The following is a 19,985-nucleotide window of genomic DNA, read 5'->3' as shown; positions in this document are numbered from 1 at the left end:
ATTATAGTTCTCTCACAAAATCATTATTTAAACCTTTGATGAAATATTGTGAGCAAAAAAACACTTAAAATATAAAGCAATTACAAAACCAGGTTAAAGTATATAAAACATGCTCAAAAAATCAAATGTTCAACTTATTCTTCAACATGTGTCCAAATTACCCCAAAAAAGGTGTCCATATTACCCCACAAGGTATGTCCATATTACCCCACAAGGCATGTCCAAATTACCCCACAAGGCATGTCCAAATTACCCCATAGGGGTGTTCATATTACCCCCACACCAGGGCCGTATCTAAGGGGGGTGTTATGGGTGTTCAACACCCCCCATGGAAAAAAAATGGCTTACACCCCTAACGCCCCGACTAAAACACGGCCCGAAGGGCCGCCATTTTTTATGACTATCAAAGTTTGAAAACCAGGGAAAAACTTCACTCTCACTAGATACGCCATCAAGTGAAAACTCAACTCTCAGTATATACACCCTCATAAAAACATTTGACGCTAAGAAAAAACTCCACTTTCACAAAACACGCCCTTCTAAAAATATTTAAAATAACTATGTTCGTTGACGCCAAGAGAAAAACTAAACTCTTACTAAATACGCCCTCATGAAAATATTTGCAAAAAAACCCAACTTTCACTAAATACGCCCTCAAGAAAAAAAAAAAAAAACTTTGGTCGTTGGCGCCTTGAGAAAAACTAAAGTCTCGCTTAATACGCCTTCATAAAAATAATTAAAAAAATCTTTTATCATTGACGCCTTGAAAAAAAAAACTCAACTTGCACTAAATACGCCCTCAAGAATATATTTTGAAAAAACTTGTATCGTTGACGCCTTGAAACAAAACTATACTCTTAATTATTTTATAAAGGCGTATTTACCTACATAAAATAATTAAAAAAACTTTGATTGTTGACGCCTTGAAAAAAAAAACTTTCACTAAATACGCCCTCAAGAAAATATAAAAAAAAACTTTGATCGTTGACGGCTTGAAAAAAATCAACTGTCACTAAATACGCCCTCTTTGATTTTGATTGTTGACTCCTTGAAAAAAAACTTTCACTGAATAGGCCCTCAAGAAAATATTAAAAAAAACTTTGATCGTTGACGGCTTGAAAAAAATTCAACTGTCACTAAACACGCCCTCAAGAAAATATATAAAAAAAAGCTTGATCGTTGACGCCTTGAAAAAAACTAAACTCTGGCTTAATACGCCTTCATTGAAATAATTTAAAAAAACTTTGATCGTTGACACCTTGCAAAAAAAAACTTTCAATAAATACGCCAACAAGAAAATATAAAAAAGCTTTGATCGCTGGCGCCTTGAAAAAAAAAAACTAAACTCTCGCTTAATAACGTCATGATTCGAATTCCCGGACGCTTCGAAACCCGGACACCTCATCTTGTTTTATCAATTATTTGGATATATGTTCGCATTATGAATTTCAAAACTGTGTTATTTGATGAATTCTAACATCAACTTTCATTTAAAGTTTGTTTGAACGCTGTATTTCATATGCGTCCGAAGCACCGGGAAGGCAAAGCAGAAATTTATGGTTTTGATTTCCTTAAATTCTAGCAAATTTTTATATAAAATATCGATTGTTTTGATGTTAACAGCTTATTTGAGACCTAAAGAATGCCATTCACTATCATTTCAGTCCAAATTTGTGCGATTCATAAGCAAAAACGAGTGTCCGGAATTCGAAGCAAAAGTGTCCGGATTTCGAATCAGCTTTTATCAGTGTCCGGGATTCGAAGCACAACAAACGAAGTTGACTAGTGTCTTCCTTTTTATCTACAAGGACTTCGCCGCCCTGGGCTCCTAAGTGTATGAAAGTATGGCACGGAGTGACGGCGCCGAATACCCATATTTACACAAAGAATTTTAGAGCGCCCACCGCGGGATTCGAACCGGCGACCCTGGATTGTTAGTCCAGTGCGCGGTCGAAGCACAACAAGTCATTTTAATTTTCAAATTCTGATGAAAAATTGTTAGAAAAGACATATTTTGCATGCATTCTCTTTAAAATGACTGTTAATACTACATCCTGATGATATTTCTTCATGATGTTACGCCTTCATAAAAATAATTAAAAAAAACTTTGATCGTTGACGCCTTAAAAAAAACTTTCACTTAATACGCCCTCAAGAAATTATTAAAATAAAAACTTTGATCGTTGACGCCTTGCACAAAAACTTCCACTAAATACGCCCTCAAGAAAATATTTAAAACAAACTTTGATCGTTGACGCCTTGAAAAAAATTCAACTGTCACTAAATACGCCCTCAAGAAAATATAAAAAAAAGCTTTGATCGCTGGCGCCTTGAAAAAAACTAAACTCTCGCTTAATACGCCTTCTTTAAAATAATTTAAAAAAACTTTGATCGTTGACGCCTTGCAAAAAAACTTGCACTAAATACGCCCTCAAGAAAATATTCAAAAAAAAAACTTTGATCGTTGACGGCTTGAAAAAAAAATTCAACTGTCACTAAATACGCCCTCAAGAAAATATAAAAAAAGCTTTGATCGCTGACGCCTTGAAAAAAAAAAAAAACAAAACTAAACTCTCGCTTAATAAGCCTTCATAAAAATTATTAAAAAAAAACTTTGATCGTTGACGGCTTGCAATTTTTTTTTCACTAAATACGCCCCCAAGAAATTATTTCAAAAAAAACTTTGATTGTTGACGCCTTGAAAAAAAAAACTTTTACTAAATACGCCCTCAAGAAATTATTAAAAAAAAACTTTGATCGTTGACGCCTTGCAAAAAAACTTCCACTAAATACGCCCTCAAGAAAATAATTAAAAAAAATTTTGATCGTTGACGCCTTGCACAAAAACTTGCACTAAATACGCCCTCAAGAAAATATTCAAAAAAAAAAACTTTGATCGCTGACGGCTTGCAAAAAAATTCAACTGTCACTAAATACGCCCTCAAGAAAATATAAAAAAAAGCTTTGATCGCTGACGCCTTGAAAAAAAAAAAAAAAACTAAACTCTCGCTTAATACGTCTTCATAAAAATTATTTAAAAAAAACTTTGATCGTTGACGCCTTGAATTTTTTTTTTCACTAAATACACCCCCGAGAAATTATTTCAAAAAAACTCTGATCATTGACGGCTTGAAAAAAAATCAACTGTCACTAAATACGCCCTCAAGAAAATATAAAAACCCCATTTAATATCACCAGAGGTGAAATAGAGCCTTTCTTGCAAAATGATGAATTTCCGAAAAATATATTGGTGCAATTAGTTTTCAGAAACATAATGATACCACCCAGTGAGAATTTGACCTAAAGCTTCGAATCTTTTTAGACTAAACCTCGAATGCATTTTTTTCAGAGGTACATTATGGGTCCTAATTATATTTAATTAAGAAAAACTTATTTGACTGACATTATTAGAAAAAAAAATAAAGGGTACTCAGTCTTTAAAGTTAGTCTATGATTAAATTAAAAAATATGTATCGTTATTGCACTTTGTCGATCTATTATGAGAAGCCAGAAAGAACACCTTCACGCGCAGCGTAAAACGCGCAAGCGTAAATGTGCTGGCGTTTATGCTTCGACTTGTCGATCTTTTGAGCGAGAACGAGCCGGGACTTCAAATTTTATGTTCAGTTTATGCTTCCGTATAAAACCAAAAATGTAATAGGAAAAAATAGGGTAAACATAAGACGTAAAACACTAATATGGCTATACTGCCCATGTTCACATAAATGTCCCATATGCATTTTCATCACTTTTGAGTTATTGATGCAGTTTTGTTCAAAATCGTGTGCTCTTTCAAAAGAGCCTATAACATCCAGTAATTTGTTCTAGAAATCAGGAGGAAATCCAGTTTTTTCGTGAAATCTTAACACGTAGCCTTATGTGTGGGACAAACTTCAAATGCGTTTTTCTCAGCTTGCTGTTTTTGCATATGGGACATTTATGTGAACATGGGCAGTATAGCTCTAGAAATACATTTTGGAAAAGCTTCAAATTTTAGGCCCAAGCAGTTTATGGCGCATGTTTTCGAATGGATTTTTATTTGAAACTGAATAATTTTAATTTGATAGTGTTATCTGTAAAATAGTCCAAAAAATACCTCTAAAAATGGCTTTGACCACATTTACTGGTCGAAAATTTTAAGTCGAAAAATAAAATGTTCGTCTCCGACCTCACGGCTACAAATCTGACATATAAAAATTGTGGGTTTTACGAGCGGTTTTCCAATGATGGAAGACACAAATTATTAAGAGCGGATACAGACATCGCTCAAGTATTTCAGAAAAAGTGCTCTCAAAAATCAGACTTTGAGTTCCGGGTTTCGGGCCAAAATTCAATCGAAAGAACGCATCTAAACCTTCAAACTAGACATAGGATTTTTTTCTGGGACGATCCTTCGCCTTGCAAGATTTTTTTTAAGATTTCTGAGAAAAGCGTTTTTCCAAAAGCAAACCTTAAACCTTTCTTTTGTAAGAAAGGCAAAAAGCTTTGATCGCTGACCCCTTGAAAAAAACTAAACTCTCGCTTAATACGCCTTCATAAGAATTATTTAAAAAATAAAAACTTTGATCGTTGACGCCTTGAAAAAAACTGAAGTTTAGCTTAATAAGGCCTCATTATAATCTCGAAAAATCGAAATCGCACTAAAATCGGCCAGCTATTTTTTATTATAAAGCCTTTGACGAACTGGATAGGCCCTCCTTGATTTTGTTAGTAAAATACTTAGATCGTTATCAGCCAGATCCAAATCCAACTTTGACTATGTACGCCAAAGTTTTTTTTTATATAGGGTCATTTCTCCCCAACTGGAAACAAAAAAGTACAAATTCGAAATCTACATTTTCTGATCCTGCTGAAATTTGGCGAAACTGTTTATCATATCGAAACATGAAAAAATCTTCTATTTTTTGGCACTGCCCCAAAGTTTTACGATTTTCGCCAGTTAAAAAAAACATTGTCAAATATTTTGGAAAAAAATGATATATTCGACAATTAATATTCGACTGCAATTTTTAAAAGAAACTTAATGCTGATTCAATTCAGCGTCATCATTTTGATTAATATAAAAACATGGCAGCATTTTGAGCAATTAGAATAAATGATGCAGGGATGGATGTAGGTAAATTCTGCTACTTTAAGCTAATAAATTTGAAATTCTCAAGAGATTTCAACTTGCCCTAACAAGTAAAGTTCGATTCGAATAAACAATTTGATGACGCCATATAATTCAGCGTTTTTTAAAAAAAGCAGTCGATTTTTGCTTTTTTGTATCCACGACATGGCCATTTGAAAACTAATCTAAAAAATAGATGAAAATCGTAAAACTTTGGGGCGGTGCCAAAAAGAAGGGATTTTGCATGTTTCGATAGGATAAACAGCTCCGCTAAATTTTAGGCATGTTCAGAAAATGTCAATTTCGAGTGGCGTGAAATGGCCTCGTAAGCAATTGTATGGGCAGCTGTCAAACTTCTATGGAAACTTGTACGGACAAATCAATGTTTTTTTGACAATATTATCTTTTTTATCTACAAACTGTTCTCTGAAATGTGATTGATTCGAAAATGTTTAAAGATGTTATTGTGTGATATGACCGAGGATTGAAAATAAAAGTTGTTGGTTGGTATGTTACATTTGACAAGAAAAAAAAAATCCGTCAGCTTTGAGGTTTGTGTTCTATCAAAGAAAGCTAGAAATCTGGTAAGTTTGGTTCGAAAACTTTTTGTTGATTTTGATTTTCCAAAAACTTTATGAGCTTATAGTTTGGGTTTTAAAGAACAACTTTGCTGAAAACATCGAAGAGATACGTCTACATCGCCTTATTTTTTTTTCAAACTAAAGTCAAACTAAGGGATTATTGTTTGTGCCAAAGCAAATCTCGCTGATGTCTTCGGCAAACTTGTTCCTTAAAACACAAACTATAAGCTCATGATATGTTTGAAGAATAAAAAAAAAAAAAACGGCGAAAACCAAAACGCATAGATAAAACGAGTTGATTTCCATTTTGAATTGATTTGGCTTGAGATGCTCGAGTTCGTTACCAATCTGGCTTAAGCTGTGTAAAGATAAAAAATGCCGTCCTGTAAAATTTTCTCCAAAAATTTAGGGGCAAAACAAATTACTGAAGAGAAAAAAATTAATTGAAAACAAAACAATCTAAACTATCAAGGATTCAATAACGATATTTCAATATTTTCTATCACATATATCACATCAATAATATATGCAAGAATAAAAATATTTTCATGAACTTATTGATGTTTAGATATTTTTTTAGCATTACTGCTACAATATATAAAGCAAATTTCACGTTTTGTTTGGTACGCATTTGTTGACTGTATACGCCCTTCCTATAACACACACACCCCTAACGCCTTATGGGGGGAAACACCCCCCATTGAAGAATCCTGGATACGGGCCTGCCCCACACAAAAATGTGGGGGTAATTTGGACACCTTTTAATTTTTGCGATAAAAATGGATTTTTCATCAAAATTTATCGAAATAAATTACATTTTTCCATAAAATATGGTCTCTATTATCCTCTGGTGTCATTCACATTCCTTTAAAATATCCATACAGCCTGTGGCAGAGCAATTTCCTTAGGGTGTCTAAATTACCCCACACTCCCCTAGGTGAAAATGTATATTTCAATGCCCTGAAAAAAGAATTTAAAAAAAGTTGAAGTGTGTGCTCATACTAACCCTTGACTTTTTTGCCAAAATACATGTATGTAACCCCTTAAATAATTTTGGGCAAATTTTTCAACAATCAATCATATCACATATAGGCTTAAAAAAAATCTTATCTATTCATATTTCGGTATTACAAGAAGTAAAAAGTTTTTGAAATAAAATTTGAACTCAAACTTATTTATAAAAATGTAAATTCTTTCAAAACAATTAAATCTTGTATCATTATTTTTATACTTCATTTTTTCAGTGCATGTATATTTAAATCTGATCCATTTATTCCTTTTTATTGATTATTGTGAGCTTTCTTTCCTTTCGTTCAAACACAAGCAGTTTTGTTTTTTTTAAATTCCTTCAAAGTTAGCACATATATCGAAGATTTTCATTCAACCACAATAATTTATTCTTTTCTGAGTATTTGTGAGTGTTTAAATTATTCCTTTCTTTGCTTTTTCTTTCTAATCAAATTAAACTTTCCGCAATTTCTGTAAGTTGTTCCATTCTTTCCAAATTGAATATACCTTTAAATAGTTTAATGAGATAAAGTCTGACTCAAACATATATTAAAAAATGTCTGTTCTTTCATAATGAGCAATTCCTATATCGGACATGTTTTTGATTTTTTTTGTAAATATTTTTTCTGTTGGTACAAAGATTTTTTTAAATTTAATTGATTTTTTACTTATACGTAGGGTTCTTTTTAAAAACAAGTTGGGGAGTTTGGAATAATATGGACAGTGGGAGTAATTTGGACAATTCTTTAAAAATCATTTTTTCTTCTTATATAAAGTGAAAACGGCAGTTTAAGTGATAAGGCTAGTACTAGTAATGGCCTAGGAGTATGGACAAACCAAAAAAGTTGTAATAGGTTATGTAGTTTTGGTATAAAATGTAAATGTTACCGAAGGCCGGTTGGCAATGCCTTATGTTCTATTATTTGAGGGTTGGGAAATAAGGTTTTGCAGGGATTCTATGACAATAAAGTGGACAATTTTTGTTAAAGGGGGTTGCTTGGACGATGCCTGAGATATACGTATAAATATTGTGTATTCTATCCATTTTTATCATCAAAAATTCTGATTTTATTGAACATGACTTGAGGGTACTTTGGACATGGCTTGTGGGGTAATTTGGAATACCTCAAATAATACCTGTCAGGCAAAAATAAAAGAACATTTCATGGTTGGTTGAATTTTTAAAGCGATTTAGATAAATTTAAAGGAGCAATGAGAACTCACACAAAATCCTTTTTTTTTAATTTACTGAATAATGAAATTTATTTCAATATTCGAACGGATGAAAATCTGATAACTGCACATTTTGCGTTGAACTAGACTCTAATGTTGATTGCTTGAATTAATTTCAATGAACTTCTAATGCTGATTTAAAATAATATTTTAATTTAAAGGGCTACGGAATATAATATTAAAGAAACGGTTCGTTTCAGATTAATTAGTTAGAGATTGATTTAGATAAATCTAAACGATACTTTCATCACGCAAAACAATACTTGTGCCTAATCAAGAATCAATGTTTAAATCATTTCAGAATGAATGATTGAAATGTTTACACTACACTGAACTATTTGTTATTTTCTTGAATTATAATTCTATCACAAAATCATTTTTTAAACCTTTGATGACATATTTTGAGAAAAAAAAACTATCAAAATATAAAGCAAATACAAAACCAGGATGGATGGATAATGGATAAAAAACATGCTAAAAAAATCAAATTCTTCAACATGTGTCCAAATTACCCCACAAAAAGTTTCCATATTACCCCACACCCGAGCAGGGGTAAATAACACGGGAATACCAAATTTTGGTATTACTTGGGCAAATAACAGGGACCAAAATGTGCCCTTGGTTGCCCAGTAATAGATGGTAAAATACCATGAAATCATACTAAAATCATGTATGTGGAAGACCACAGGAATACCAAAACCTGATTTTTCAAGGGCGCGGGAATACCTCAAAATAAAACCATTTCAATACCAAGTTGAGGTCTTCTGGATTTTTGAACATTGCTTGAATACCAATACTTGGTATTGCCATGGTTTTATTTTTAGGTATTCCCGCGCCCTTGAAAAATCAGTTTTTGGTATTCCTGTGGTCTTCCACATACATGATTTTAGTATGATTTCATGGTATTTTACCATCTATTACTGGGCAACCAAGAGCACATTTTGGTCGCTGGTATTTGCACAAGTAATACCAAAATTTTGTATTTTCATACCATTTTTAGTGCAGCAGTTGCAGTTAGTGAAAAAACGGAAATGATTTATATGCAGCAGCCAAATCTACTCACCTGATGATTCCATGTTGTTCTTAGTGATATTCTTCACCACATCGAATTCATTTGTCATTGATGAACGGCCTGTGCTTGAAGTTCTTGAAGATTCTGAAAAATAACAAGATTGAAAAATAAGGATTGAAATTCACCAAAATTCAATAATCTGTTGATTAACTCGTTTTTCAAAGTATATGGTTATCCTGACTTAGAGAAATTTCAACGTATTTAAAAAAATCTTAGAGGGCAAATAAAAATAAAAATTAAAATCAGCTTTAACATTTTTGGGTTTCAAGTCAATTAAAAATTAATTATCTCGTCAAAATTTATTAAAAAAAATCCATAGTTTCAGAGGAATTTGACGAAACCTTTCAATACCAAAATAATACCAAAATGTGCCATCCTGACTTAGTAATTTTTCCACAATTTCAAGTCATTGCTTTAGGGGGTATATCAAAAATGTTTTAAATCAAGTTTGAAATTTCCGGTTTTCAATGAAGGCATTCGCTTTGAGACATCATTTTAGCGCAAAATTAATTATTTTTTCAAAATTGGTCAAAATTTTCCCATAGTTTCAGAGGAATTTGATAAAATACTGTAATACTAAAAGAATACCAAAATGTGGTGTTCGACCATTGACAAATTCTGCAATTTTACAATATCAAAAAAATACCTTAAATTGGTATGATACCACTTTTGCTCTTGCATAATCCTTAAGACAAATTTTAAACGGTCCAGGAAAACCAAAATTTGGTATTGATACCAGAGAAAGCTATTATTACGCATTTCCCTTGTTATTTACCCATGCTCGGGCAAGGCATGTCCAAATTACCCCAAAGGGGTTTTGTGGGGGTAATTTGGACACCTTTTCATTTTTGCGATTAAAAATGGGTTTTTTTTATCAAAATAAATGACATTTTTCATCGAATATGATCGCAAATATACTCCACATTCGTTTAAAATATCTATACAGCCCGTGGCAGACCAATCTCCTTAGGGTGTTCAAATTACCCCACACTCCCTTGTTCCTCAATACAAATTTACATATTTTCGACCATTTTTCCTCTCGATATTTTGTCCGTTCGATAATTTGCCCACTTTTGACCTTTTGACTATTGATCCAACCTAATGCCTATTGTCCATTCGACCATATTTCTTTTGACCTAATTTCATACATTCTGGATTCACGAATTGTTTTATCAAATTTGAACCAAAATAAAAAAAAGTGATCTAGAAGTTTTGAGTTTTTTTTAAAAGATCCTATTTACATAAGAAACATTATAATTTATAGGACCATTTTTCCCCATAAAATGTTCAATGTATAGTTGAATTGCGTTTTGATTTTGTAAAAATTTAATATGACCTACACCAAAAGACAACTGCAACACAGAAGCACCCCGTTCTAGGTCGGGCCATGATAACCCAGCTATTACACTGTGAACTCCAAGTGCCGTAAAGCACCAAACGAGTTAGGCATGTCAACATTAGAGGCGAACGACAAAGTTTTTCGTTAAACGCATAGAGAGAGGTGTTCGTCCAAGGGTGTCAACGGGGGGGAGGGGGACGGGAAGGAGTTTGAGTTGTGGGGTTTGTTTTAGCTTGGGTGCGTAGTTTAAACACACCAATGTTGGACGTCACAGTTTCACACTTTTCAAGAGGAATGGGGAGGTCTCTGAATAGGAAAGAAGGAAGTGAAACCTTGAAAATTTGAGGTTATGTTTTCGACTTCTCAATCTTCACCAGGGTTGCTTCTAACTGAGCAATCGAAACATAACCTCAACTTGATTCCACGTAGGATTTCACTTCCCTCATTCTAGGTTTCTCTGAAAAAGGACCATAGGATGTCACGCAACGCGTAGAACGTATTCCGGAACGACGGACGGACGGACGGATGGGCTGTAAAAGTGGAGGCGCACTTACCTATCATGACCCGGGCCGGCACCGCGTTCCACTCCAGCCAGAACGTTATGAAGGACGAGGTCACCAGGATGATGCCCGGTATGAATACGGTGGTGAAATAAAACGCCCGGTCACGTGTAAACATTAGGTCTACTTTCAGGCAACTGTAATTACCTAGATATTTTTTTTGTTTGTTTGTTTGTTTGTTGTTGTTGTCGTTGTTGGTGTGGGTGTGGGTGTAATCAAGAGACAGGGGGTGAACATTCACGAGTAATTGCGTGTGTTTGTTAGTGTGTTGTGTCCGATGATTTACGACCGCGTTGAGGTACAACATGGTTAATTGTGTGAGGTTTTGTTGACGTTTTATTACGTGTTTTGTTAGTAACATTCACAGTGGGTTACAAGTTGATTTTTTTCCGTGTATTTATATGTTGTTGTGTGTTTTTTGTTTCGTGAGAAAGAGACAGAGAAAAGAAAGAAGAAAAGGGGAGAACAGAAACCGTAAAAGCAGGCCAAGCTCAATTTTGATTTGTTTTGTTTAGAACACTATTTTTGATCTTTATATCTAGGTGGTTATCAGTTAGTAATAAACTAGGTTAATAAATTATTTACACAACACTGTGTTATTGACAGGTTTTGCTGGAAAAGGCTGGAAATAAACAACTCATTTTGGCTGAAAACAATGATGATTAATTAAATTTCAGTTTATATGATACACAATTAAATTTGAAATTAAAAAATATATGATTTAACTAAAACAAAAGTATAATAATTTAAACTAAAATCAAATAAAAATTAAAAAAAAAACAAAATTAGGAATAGTCAGGTGAAAGGTTGTAGGATTTATGATTGAAAAATTAAATGATTTTCATTTAATATTTTGATCAATGTATGTTTTAAACTCATTTTAAGAACAACTTTAAAATGTTGAATAGAACTTATTTGAAACTAAATGTTGCATGCAGCATTCCTTTTGAAATCTACGTTTTTATAACTAAGGGAAAATAGTGTTTATTAGAGGTAAACAAACTACTGCTGAAACATTAAGATTTATTTATTTCTAATGCTACTTCATTCCAAAAACCAATTCTAAAATCTATAAAAGAAACGTTCAATCAAAAATTCGAATTGATTCCGGAAACGGGCAGCCAGGCAGAAAATGAAACATTGTATGCTGGTGTTTGTGCGCGTGTGTCGGTGTGTGTGTGTTGCAGAGATCGGATACTTTCGTTCGTTTCCGGCGGAAGGCGAATATTCGAAGCACGTTCATCGTGACCTTCCGCAAAGTGGTGGTGATTTTTTGTTTTTCACATTTCCAAAGAGAGACAATCCACGCCGGTCACCGCTCAAACGCCAAAAAATCGCTATTTATTATTCAGATGCTATGATCATGGAGAATGTGTGTGTATGTGTGCAAGTTTGATTGAGTGATTTCGTGTGCGAGCAGGAATGGTTCAACATGTTATGAAATCACGTTGAAATGCGTCGTGAGAATAGGGCATTGGAGGAAAATGATTTTTGTAGAATTCAGCCATGTTTTTTTCAAACTCTGCAAAAGTAAATAAAAACCGTTTTGATAGTTAGAACGACATTTCACACCTGTTTTCCCCTTTTTTCTACAAAATCCAAGGGTTTCCAGGAAAGCCTCAGACTGGCAAGTAATTAATAATTACTTTGATTTTTAGCTGGTAATTAGGTAATTCTTTAATTACTTAGTAATTCATGGTAATCAGAGTAATTTTAAGTAATAAATTGGTAATTAAAGTAATTTTTGAGTAATTGAAGTAATTGCTTTGTTTAAATTGTACTTCTTCAACGAAACTATTTACTTTTTATATATAATCTGGGTAATTCTCCGCCAACTCACACAGCAGTTGCCCTGACCCCTCTTCGAATTGCGTGAAACTTTGCCCTAAAGGGTAACTTTTGTCCCTGATCACGAATCCGAGGTCCGTTTTTGGATATCTCGTGACGGCAGTACGACCCCTTCAATTTTTGAACATGCGAAAAAAGAGGTGTTTTTCAAAAATTTGCAGCCTGAAACGGTGATGAGATAGAAATTTGGTGTCAAAGGGACATTTATGTATAATTAGTCGCCCGATTTGATGGCGTAATCAAAATTTCGAAAAAACATATTTTTCATCGAAAAAAACACTAAAAAAGTTTTAAAAATTCTCCCATTTTCCGTTACTTGACTGTAATTTTTTTTGGAACATGTCATTTTATGGGAAATTTAATGTACTTTTTGAATCTACATTGACCCAGAAGGGTAATTTTTTCATTTAGAACAAAATTTTTCATTTTAAAATTTCGTGTTTTTTCTAACTTTGCAGGGTTATTTTTTAGAGTTTAACAATGTTCTACAATGTTGTAGAGCAGACAATTACAAAAAAAAATATATATAGACATAAGGGGTTTGCTTACTTGTTAAATGTTGGTCGTCGTTGATCATGGCCGTTCATGGTCACCCGCTCATACACGGACGACGAAACAAAGAGAAATGGAAAAAGTAACTTTATCAAAACTTTTTTTCGTAAAATCGCGATAACTCGTGTTGTTTATAAGCAAACCCCTTATGTTTCTATATCAACATTTTTGTAATTGTCTGCTCTACAATTTTGTAAAACATTGTTACACTCTAAAAAATAACCCTGCAAAGTTAGAAAAAACACGAAATTTTAAAATGAAAAATTTTGTTCTAAATGAAAAAATGACCCTTCTGGGTCAATGTAGATTCAAAAAGTACATTAAATTTCCCATAAAATGACATGTTCCAAAAAAATTCACAGTCGAATAACGGAAAATGGGAGAATTTTTTAAACTTTTTTAGTGTTTTTTCGATGAAAAATACGTTTTTTTTCGGAATTCTGAGTACGCCATCAAATCGGGAATCTAATTTTACATAAAAGTCCCTTTGACGCCAAATTTCAATCTCATCGCGGTTTCAGGCTGCAAGTTATTGAAACACACCTATTTTTTCGCATGTTCAAAAATTGAAGGGGTCGTACCGCCCCTCCGTCACGAGATATCAAAAAACGGACCTCGGATTCGTGATCAGGGACAAAAGTTACCCCTTAGGACAAAGTTTCACGCAAATCGAAGAGGGGTCGGGGCAACTTTTCCCGATTTCGTGTGAGTTGGTAGAGAATTACCCATCTATTGCAACAGTATTTTATTAATTTCAAATAAGAATGAAACACAAAGATTAAAAAAGACTGGTTCTGTATGTCGAAGGCCTTATTCACCATAGTTCTCTCCTAAAACTCTCCTAAAATTTATTTTTATCATGTTGTTTATCGAAGCTGACTAACAACAAAAGGCAACTCCATGACATATTACCCAGCGAAAAATGTTTTGTGAAACCGAAATCAATTCATTTTTATTAAGTAATTATAAAAATATGTTTTTGTTTTTTGCAGGAGCTACATTAGAATTGATTAATTTTTTATGCTTTTCCTTCTGATAGGCAGTCAAAATTATTTGAAGTTTATGTGGATCAAATATTTAAAACCAAAATGTACCTAATTATCATAGATAAAAACAATGATTTCAATTGAATAGCCATTTAAAAATCATAAAAATAAAATATGTATTTTATATTTTTTCATAATCTGCAGAAATTGACAGTCCTGTAATCAGACGTGCATCGGCACTCAATAGCACTTCACCACATTTTGAGATGATGGCCTAAGCAAACCGGCAGAGTGAATCTTTGCTCACTGTGCAACACATCAAACTTTAGTTCGATGTCTATAATTATCGTTTTTCACTATACAATGTTCATTACCAACAAAATAATAGTGATTTGAATAACACAAATATTTCAAGTGCTAAATGTGCTATTTAGCACTCAAATAGCACTTCATCGCTAAAACTGGCGAATAAGTGAAGATAAAAGTTTCGGTCGTTCAGTAACTTATAGTGCAATGAAAAAAACATACTTATTGTATAAAACAAATCGATTTCGTGCCTTTGCCAAGCCATGGCCTTAGAAAAACTGTCAAGTGCTATTGAGTGCCGATGCACGTCTGCCTGTAATATCTCTCTATTAAGAGCTATGTTATTTTCCCAAAAATTTCCAAATATTTCTGAGACAAATGTTTCAATGTTAAAAATCAAACTCAGCGAAATCAAAAATCGACTAATATTCAGATGCCGAAATTAAATCCAATGTAAATGTCACATTTCACATTATTCGTATTTTCAGTAACGGATTTTTTTTTAAATTTGTTTGAGAAAAAAAACATGCAAAGTAATGTCAAACCAATGTTTGAAAAACATTTAAAAACTTAATGTTATTTTGATGAATTTCACAATTTTAATGAAGATCCGCTGCAAATATTTGTCAAAGTTTTTTTTTTGGCTCGAAAAATCAGGGGGCCTTTTTTCAAACAACTTCTATATTTTAATGGCATTCGGCTTGCAATAAACTGAAAATAATTTTAAATTATTAATTAATTATATTAAAATTCATATATTGAAGTAAAACAGTACAGTATTTTTTCATCTTTTGCAATTGATTCATAAGGGTACGGTTGATTGAAACGTGAAACATAATGGAATTTCGAATCAGATTATGACCAGGTTAAATTGGCCATAAAGCAAATATTATTGTTCATATCAATTGAGCAACTTTTTTTACCTGAAAATGGTATAATTAAATACTAATGTCAATTTTATAATAAAATAAAACAATTTCAAATTTCAAACCAATTAACTCGCTGTTGGATATTATGTAAACATCACCCAAAGTTTCAGCGCCCTCTAGTGCGGGGCATTTTTTACGTTTGATCGCCTATAGCTATTTTCAATAAAAATTATACGCGAAATTCACAATATCCAGATTGGTACAAAAAAACAAACAGCATAATTTTTGAAAGAGCTATCGAATGAGCTATTTATAAATAATTTAGTTTAGAACCGTAGAAATGAATACTTAAATTTAAATTAAATGTTTTTTTATTGTAGTGAAAAGTAATTAAGTAATTTATGTAATTAATCATTTTGAACCAGTAATTTGAGTAATTAATTGGCAGACTGGCAAGTAATAAACGCTTCTGGAAACCCTTGACAAAATCAATTAACGAATTGTAGGGATTTCGTTTGGCTCGTTTTGAATTTGTGATTAAAAATTGACATATCAAAGCCAGTTTTAAGCCAAGTTAAAAAATAAAAATGGGCGATTAAAAGACGGATTTTGAAAATGAATGAAAAGGGAGCTCAAAATATCACTCTTTATCTTAGAGTCTATAATGAAATTTGATAAATATGCACAAATTAACCATAATAGCAGGATGTCAGTAAATTTCTATACAATATTGAACAGAAAAGTTTGCATGTTTAAAAATGTAAAAAAATCAAATTGATCAATATTTGAAATAATGAATTTTTGACCGCTATGAAATTATTAATGAATTTATAAATAAGTTGTTAAAAGCCGACAAGAAACATTTGATTTAAACTTTAAATTTTAAAAGAAATCAGAATTTAATTTAGTGAAAAAGTTTCATTTTATCAATCTGCATGATCGCCACGTGAAAGTTAAAATTCTCATAAACTGTATATTTTTTCCTCATAAATATTTCATTTGATTCAAAATATAACTCCATAATAAAAATGACCATTTACTGCAATTGAAAAGCAAAAAAAAACAAGCGAATTAATGGAATCATGACAGGGTTAAATATTTCAAACCTTGTAAAAAATATCTTGAATTTCACGTTATCAAAATATTTCAAATCAATATTTATTTTGCATTATTATTCGTCAAAAAACCTATTTTATTTTTAAATAATAAAAGGGGTTAATAAATATGTTTTTACCTATCCTAATTTGTAAAAGTTATTCAAGGTTTTATAGCATTTGAAAAAGTAAGATTATTGGAAAAAAAAAAATACCTTATTACTCAAGATAACTTTAAATTTAAATATCTTAACATTTCCAAAAGAATATAATATATGAACTTTGCATCAATGGTTATTTAAGGGCTTCGTTTGTTAGAAAACAATTATTGTATTCTTTATTTATCTTTTCAACCAATGATTTTTTGTTCGTTTTTTTAACAAACTCAAAAAGGGAAATTTCCTATATTTTTTATGTTTCAAAATATTTTAAAGTTTTCGGAACTTGGGGTGACATAGATAATCCGAAGGTTTTTAAGATGAATTAAATAAATCGATTGAAATACAAACTGAGAATCATACTGAGATTCGTAAAGAAGTGTTTAAAGAACGTCATGATTTTTTTATAACAAATTTTGAACAGTTTTAATATAGTTTACTGTAGTTACGAATGAGTTGATAACTAAAATAATTTTAACACTTTTCTATCGAAATGAGTATGAATCTGGAACTTCAAAATGGTTTATTCTTGGAATAGTTTGGATTTGTTGGAAACGAGAAAATGATAAATATTTTTACGAAAATAAAACAACTTTTTTCACAATTTCCTATTTATTTTCGTTTTCGAACTCAGAATCATATTTCCTAGAACATGATTATACCTTAGGGTAGGGTATTCATCAATGCACAGTGGTCCAGATCGCAAAATTAAGTGGAAAATGGATTTTCCGAAAAATGGTTAAGTTTTGGAGCTTTGGTGTGATCAGAAATGTTGTTGCATATGGAAAGGGGCAACTTTTGGTTTGGTTGAAAATTAGGGTGGTTCACCTTTAGGGTGATTTTGGAAATCTAACTTTACAGGAATATTTTTGGGAATTTTTTCGTCTTCTAGAAAGTTGACGGGCTTGCCAATCCAAGCAACTTTGTCGAAGACACCAAAATTTTATCTCGTAATCTACGCCTTCTACGACCAAATTTATAGAAAGCATCTGAGCAAACCTTCAAAAATCAGTTTTTTTAACGTGGCAATTCAGGGTTAAGTTTTAGAGAAAAGTGGTATTCGGGGCACTTTTAGAGCTCTAAAAAACAAACATTTTTAGTATCTGACAAATCAATTTGGACTTAAGGGTCAAAAGTTACAGCGATTTTAAGGTAAAAAAGATGCAAATTTAAAACTTAAATGGCTCGAAAAGGCGCAAGCCAAATTTAAAGCGCTAGGTTGCATTTGAAAGAGGAGATCCAGCACTACAAACGCTGAAAAAATCTCAGGGGTGTTTTTGTTTAAACTCGAGATATTTTCATTTGAAAATGTCTAATTTTCAAGGGAAACCCTTATGGGACCACCCTAACGAATTTCGAAAATTGTCCAAATATATGTTTTTCCATGTAATTTTGCCCGCTGAATCTGAATCTGCCCTCAGAATTGACCCAAAGTGTCTAAAAATCGATTTTTGGTCATATTTTGGGTTTTCATGTAAAATTATCATTTAAACCCAAAATATGACCAAAAATCGATTTTTCGACACTTTGGGTCAAGTATGAGGGCAGATTCAGATTCAGCGGGCAAAATTACATAGAAAAATATATATTTGGACAATTTTCGAAATTCGTTAGGGTGGTCCCATAAGGTTTTCCCTTGAAAATTAGACTTTTTCAAATGAAAATATCTCAAGTTTAAAGAAAAACACCCCTGAGATTTTTTCAGCGTTTGTAGTGCTGGATCTCCTCTTTCAAATGCAACCTAGCGCTTTAAATTTGGCTTGCGCCTTTTCGAGCCATTTAAGTTTTAAATTTGCATCTTGTTTACCTTAAAATCGCTGTAACTTTTGACCCTTAAGTCCAAATTGACTTGTCAGATACTAAAAATGTTTGTTTTTTAGAGCTCTAAAAGTGCCCCGAATACCACTTTTCTCTAAAACTTAACCCTGAATTGCCACGTTAAAAAACTGATTTTTGAAGGTTTGCGCAGATGCTTTCTATAAATTTGGTCGTAGGAGGCGTAGATTACGAGATAAAATTTTGGTGTCTGGGACAAAGTTGCTTGGATTGGCAAGCCCGTCAACTTTTTAGAAGACGAAAAAATTCCCAAAAATATTCCTGTAAAGTTAGATTTCCAAAATCACCCTAATCGTGAACCACCCTAATTTTCAACCAAACCAAAAGTTGCCCCTTTCCATATGCAACAACTCTTCTGAAGACACTAAAGCTCCAAAACTTAACCATTTTTCGGAAAATCCATTTTCCACTTAATTTTGCGATCTGGACCACTGTGCAATGAGACACTTTTGGTTTTTAAACTTCAACGATTCTTGTATTTTTTTCATTAGCATTTTTTAAAGAGCATTTTGTTGCATTTTCTTTCTTTTAGTTTGTTCTAACATTGACCAAAATATGAGATCGATCTGCCGTCCACAGCCAGAGTTATTCAACTATCTCATTATAGACGCACTTGGCAGGAACAATGAGACAGCTGGGGAACAATGAGACACACTACGAAAATCAATATTTTTCTAGCTAAACATCATGTTCTTGTGTTGTTTTATTTCAGGTGACTTGTCTCGGACATTTTGAAGCAATTTTGCCAACTTGAAACTTTAATTAACAAAAGTTAAACTAAAAAGTATTTAAATTTTGTAAAATCCATACATTTATACCAAATAACTTTATATTTTTGGTTAAATGAATTTCAAACTCAATTAATACGCCAAAAATCACTTCCAATTCATGTTTTGAAAGATTTCCAAAGATTTTGAAAAGTTTAATGAAGAAAAATCAAAGTGTCTCATTGTTAACCATGGGTCGAAAAGAGTGGGGAACAATGAGACAGCCCTGGATTCTGGGTATATTCTAAATTTTGGCCAAACCTAATAAAAGGTCATTGTAGCCCAACTTATGCCCTGTGGAATGCTGAAAAAAATTTGGAGAAATATTAGTTTTTGTGTTGATGGCAGCCTATGAGCGAAAATGTAATTTTTAGTCATAATTTACTTTTACACCCCAGAATCAAACATGTATGAATGACTTTGCACGGGAGCTTTCATAACCAAAGCCATTATTATGGCAGATGTGTATCTAGTAGACACACCTTTCCCCAAAATATGAGCCTGATTGGTTGAAACTACGTCTTGTGAGAGCCATTTTATCATTGTTCCCCTTGTCTCATTGATGACTACTCTACCCTATTCAGTAAAAATTATTTTAACACTTTAAAAGTGCGATGAATCTGAATCTGAAAAATGTTTTCAAATCTATGGGTATTTACAGTAGAT

General features: G+C 32.5%; 1 protein-coding gene across 9 annotated transcripts in view; it reads right to left on the bottom strand.

Moving 5' to 3' along the window:
* LOC120424315 (glutamate-gated chloride channel) overlaps positions 1 to 19,985 on the bottom strand; it is a 365,994-nt gene that overhangs the window by 94,620 nt on the left and 251,389 nt on the right. For all 9 annotated transcript variants that reach the window (XM_052711128.1, XM_052711125.1, XM_052711127.1 and 6 more), the window contains one exon: positions 10,898 to 11,050. In XM_052711128.1, coding sequence (XP_052567088.1) covers positions 10,898 to 11,050 — 153 coding nt within the window. The remainder of the gene's footprint in view (positions 1 to 10,897; positions 11,051 to 19,985) is intronic.

This window comes from Culex pipiens, chromosome 3, assembly GCF_016801865.2.
Source record: "Culex pipiens pallens isolate TS chromosome 3, TS_CPP_V2, whole genome shotgun sequence".
Taxonomy (NCBI): domain Eukaryota; kingdom Metazoa; phylum Arthropoda; class Insecta; order Diptera; family Culicidae; genus Culex; species Culex pipiens.
The sequence above is the reverse complement of the archived record's forward strand: the minus strand, read 5'-3'. Positions and strand labels throughout refer to the sequence as shown.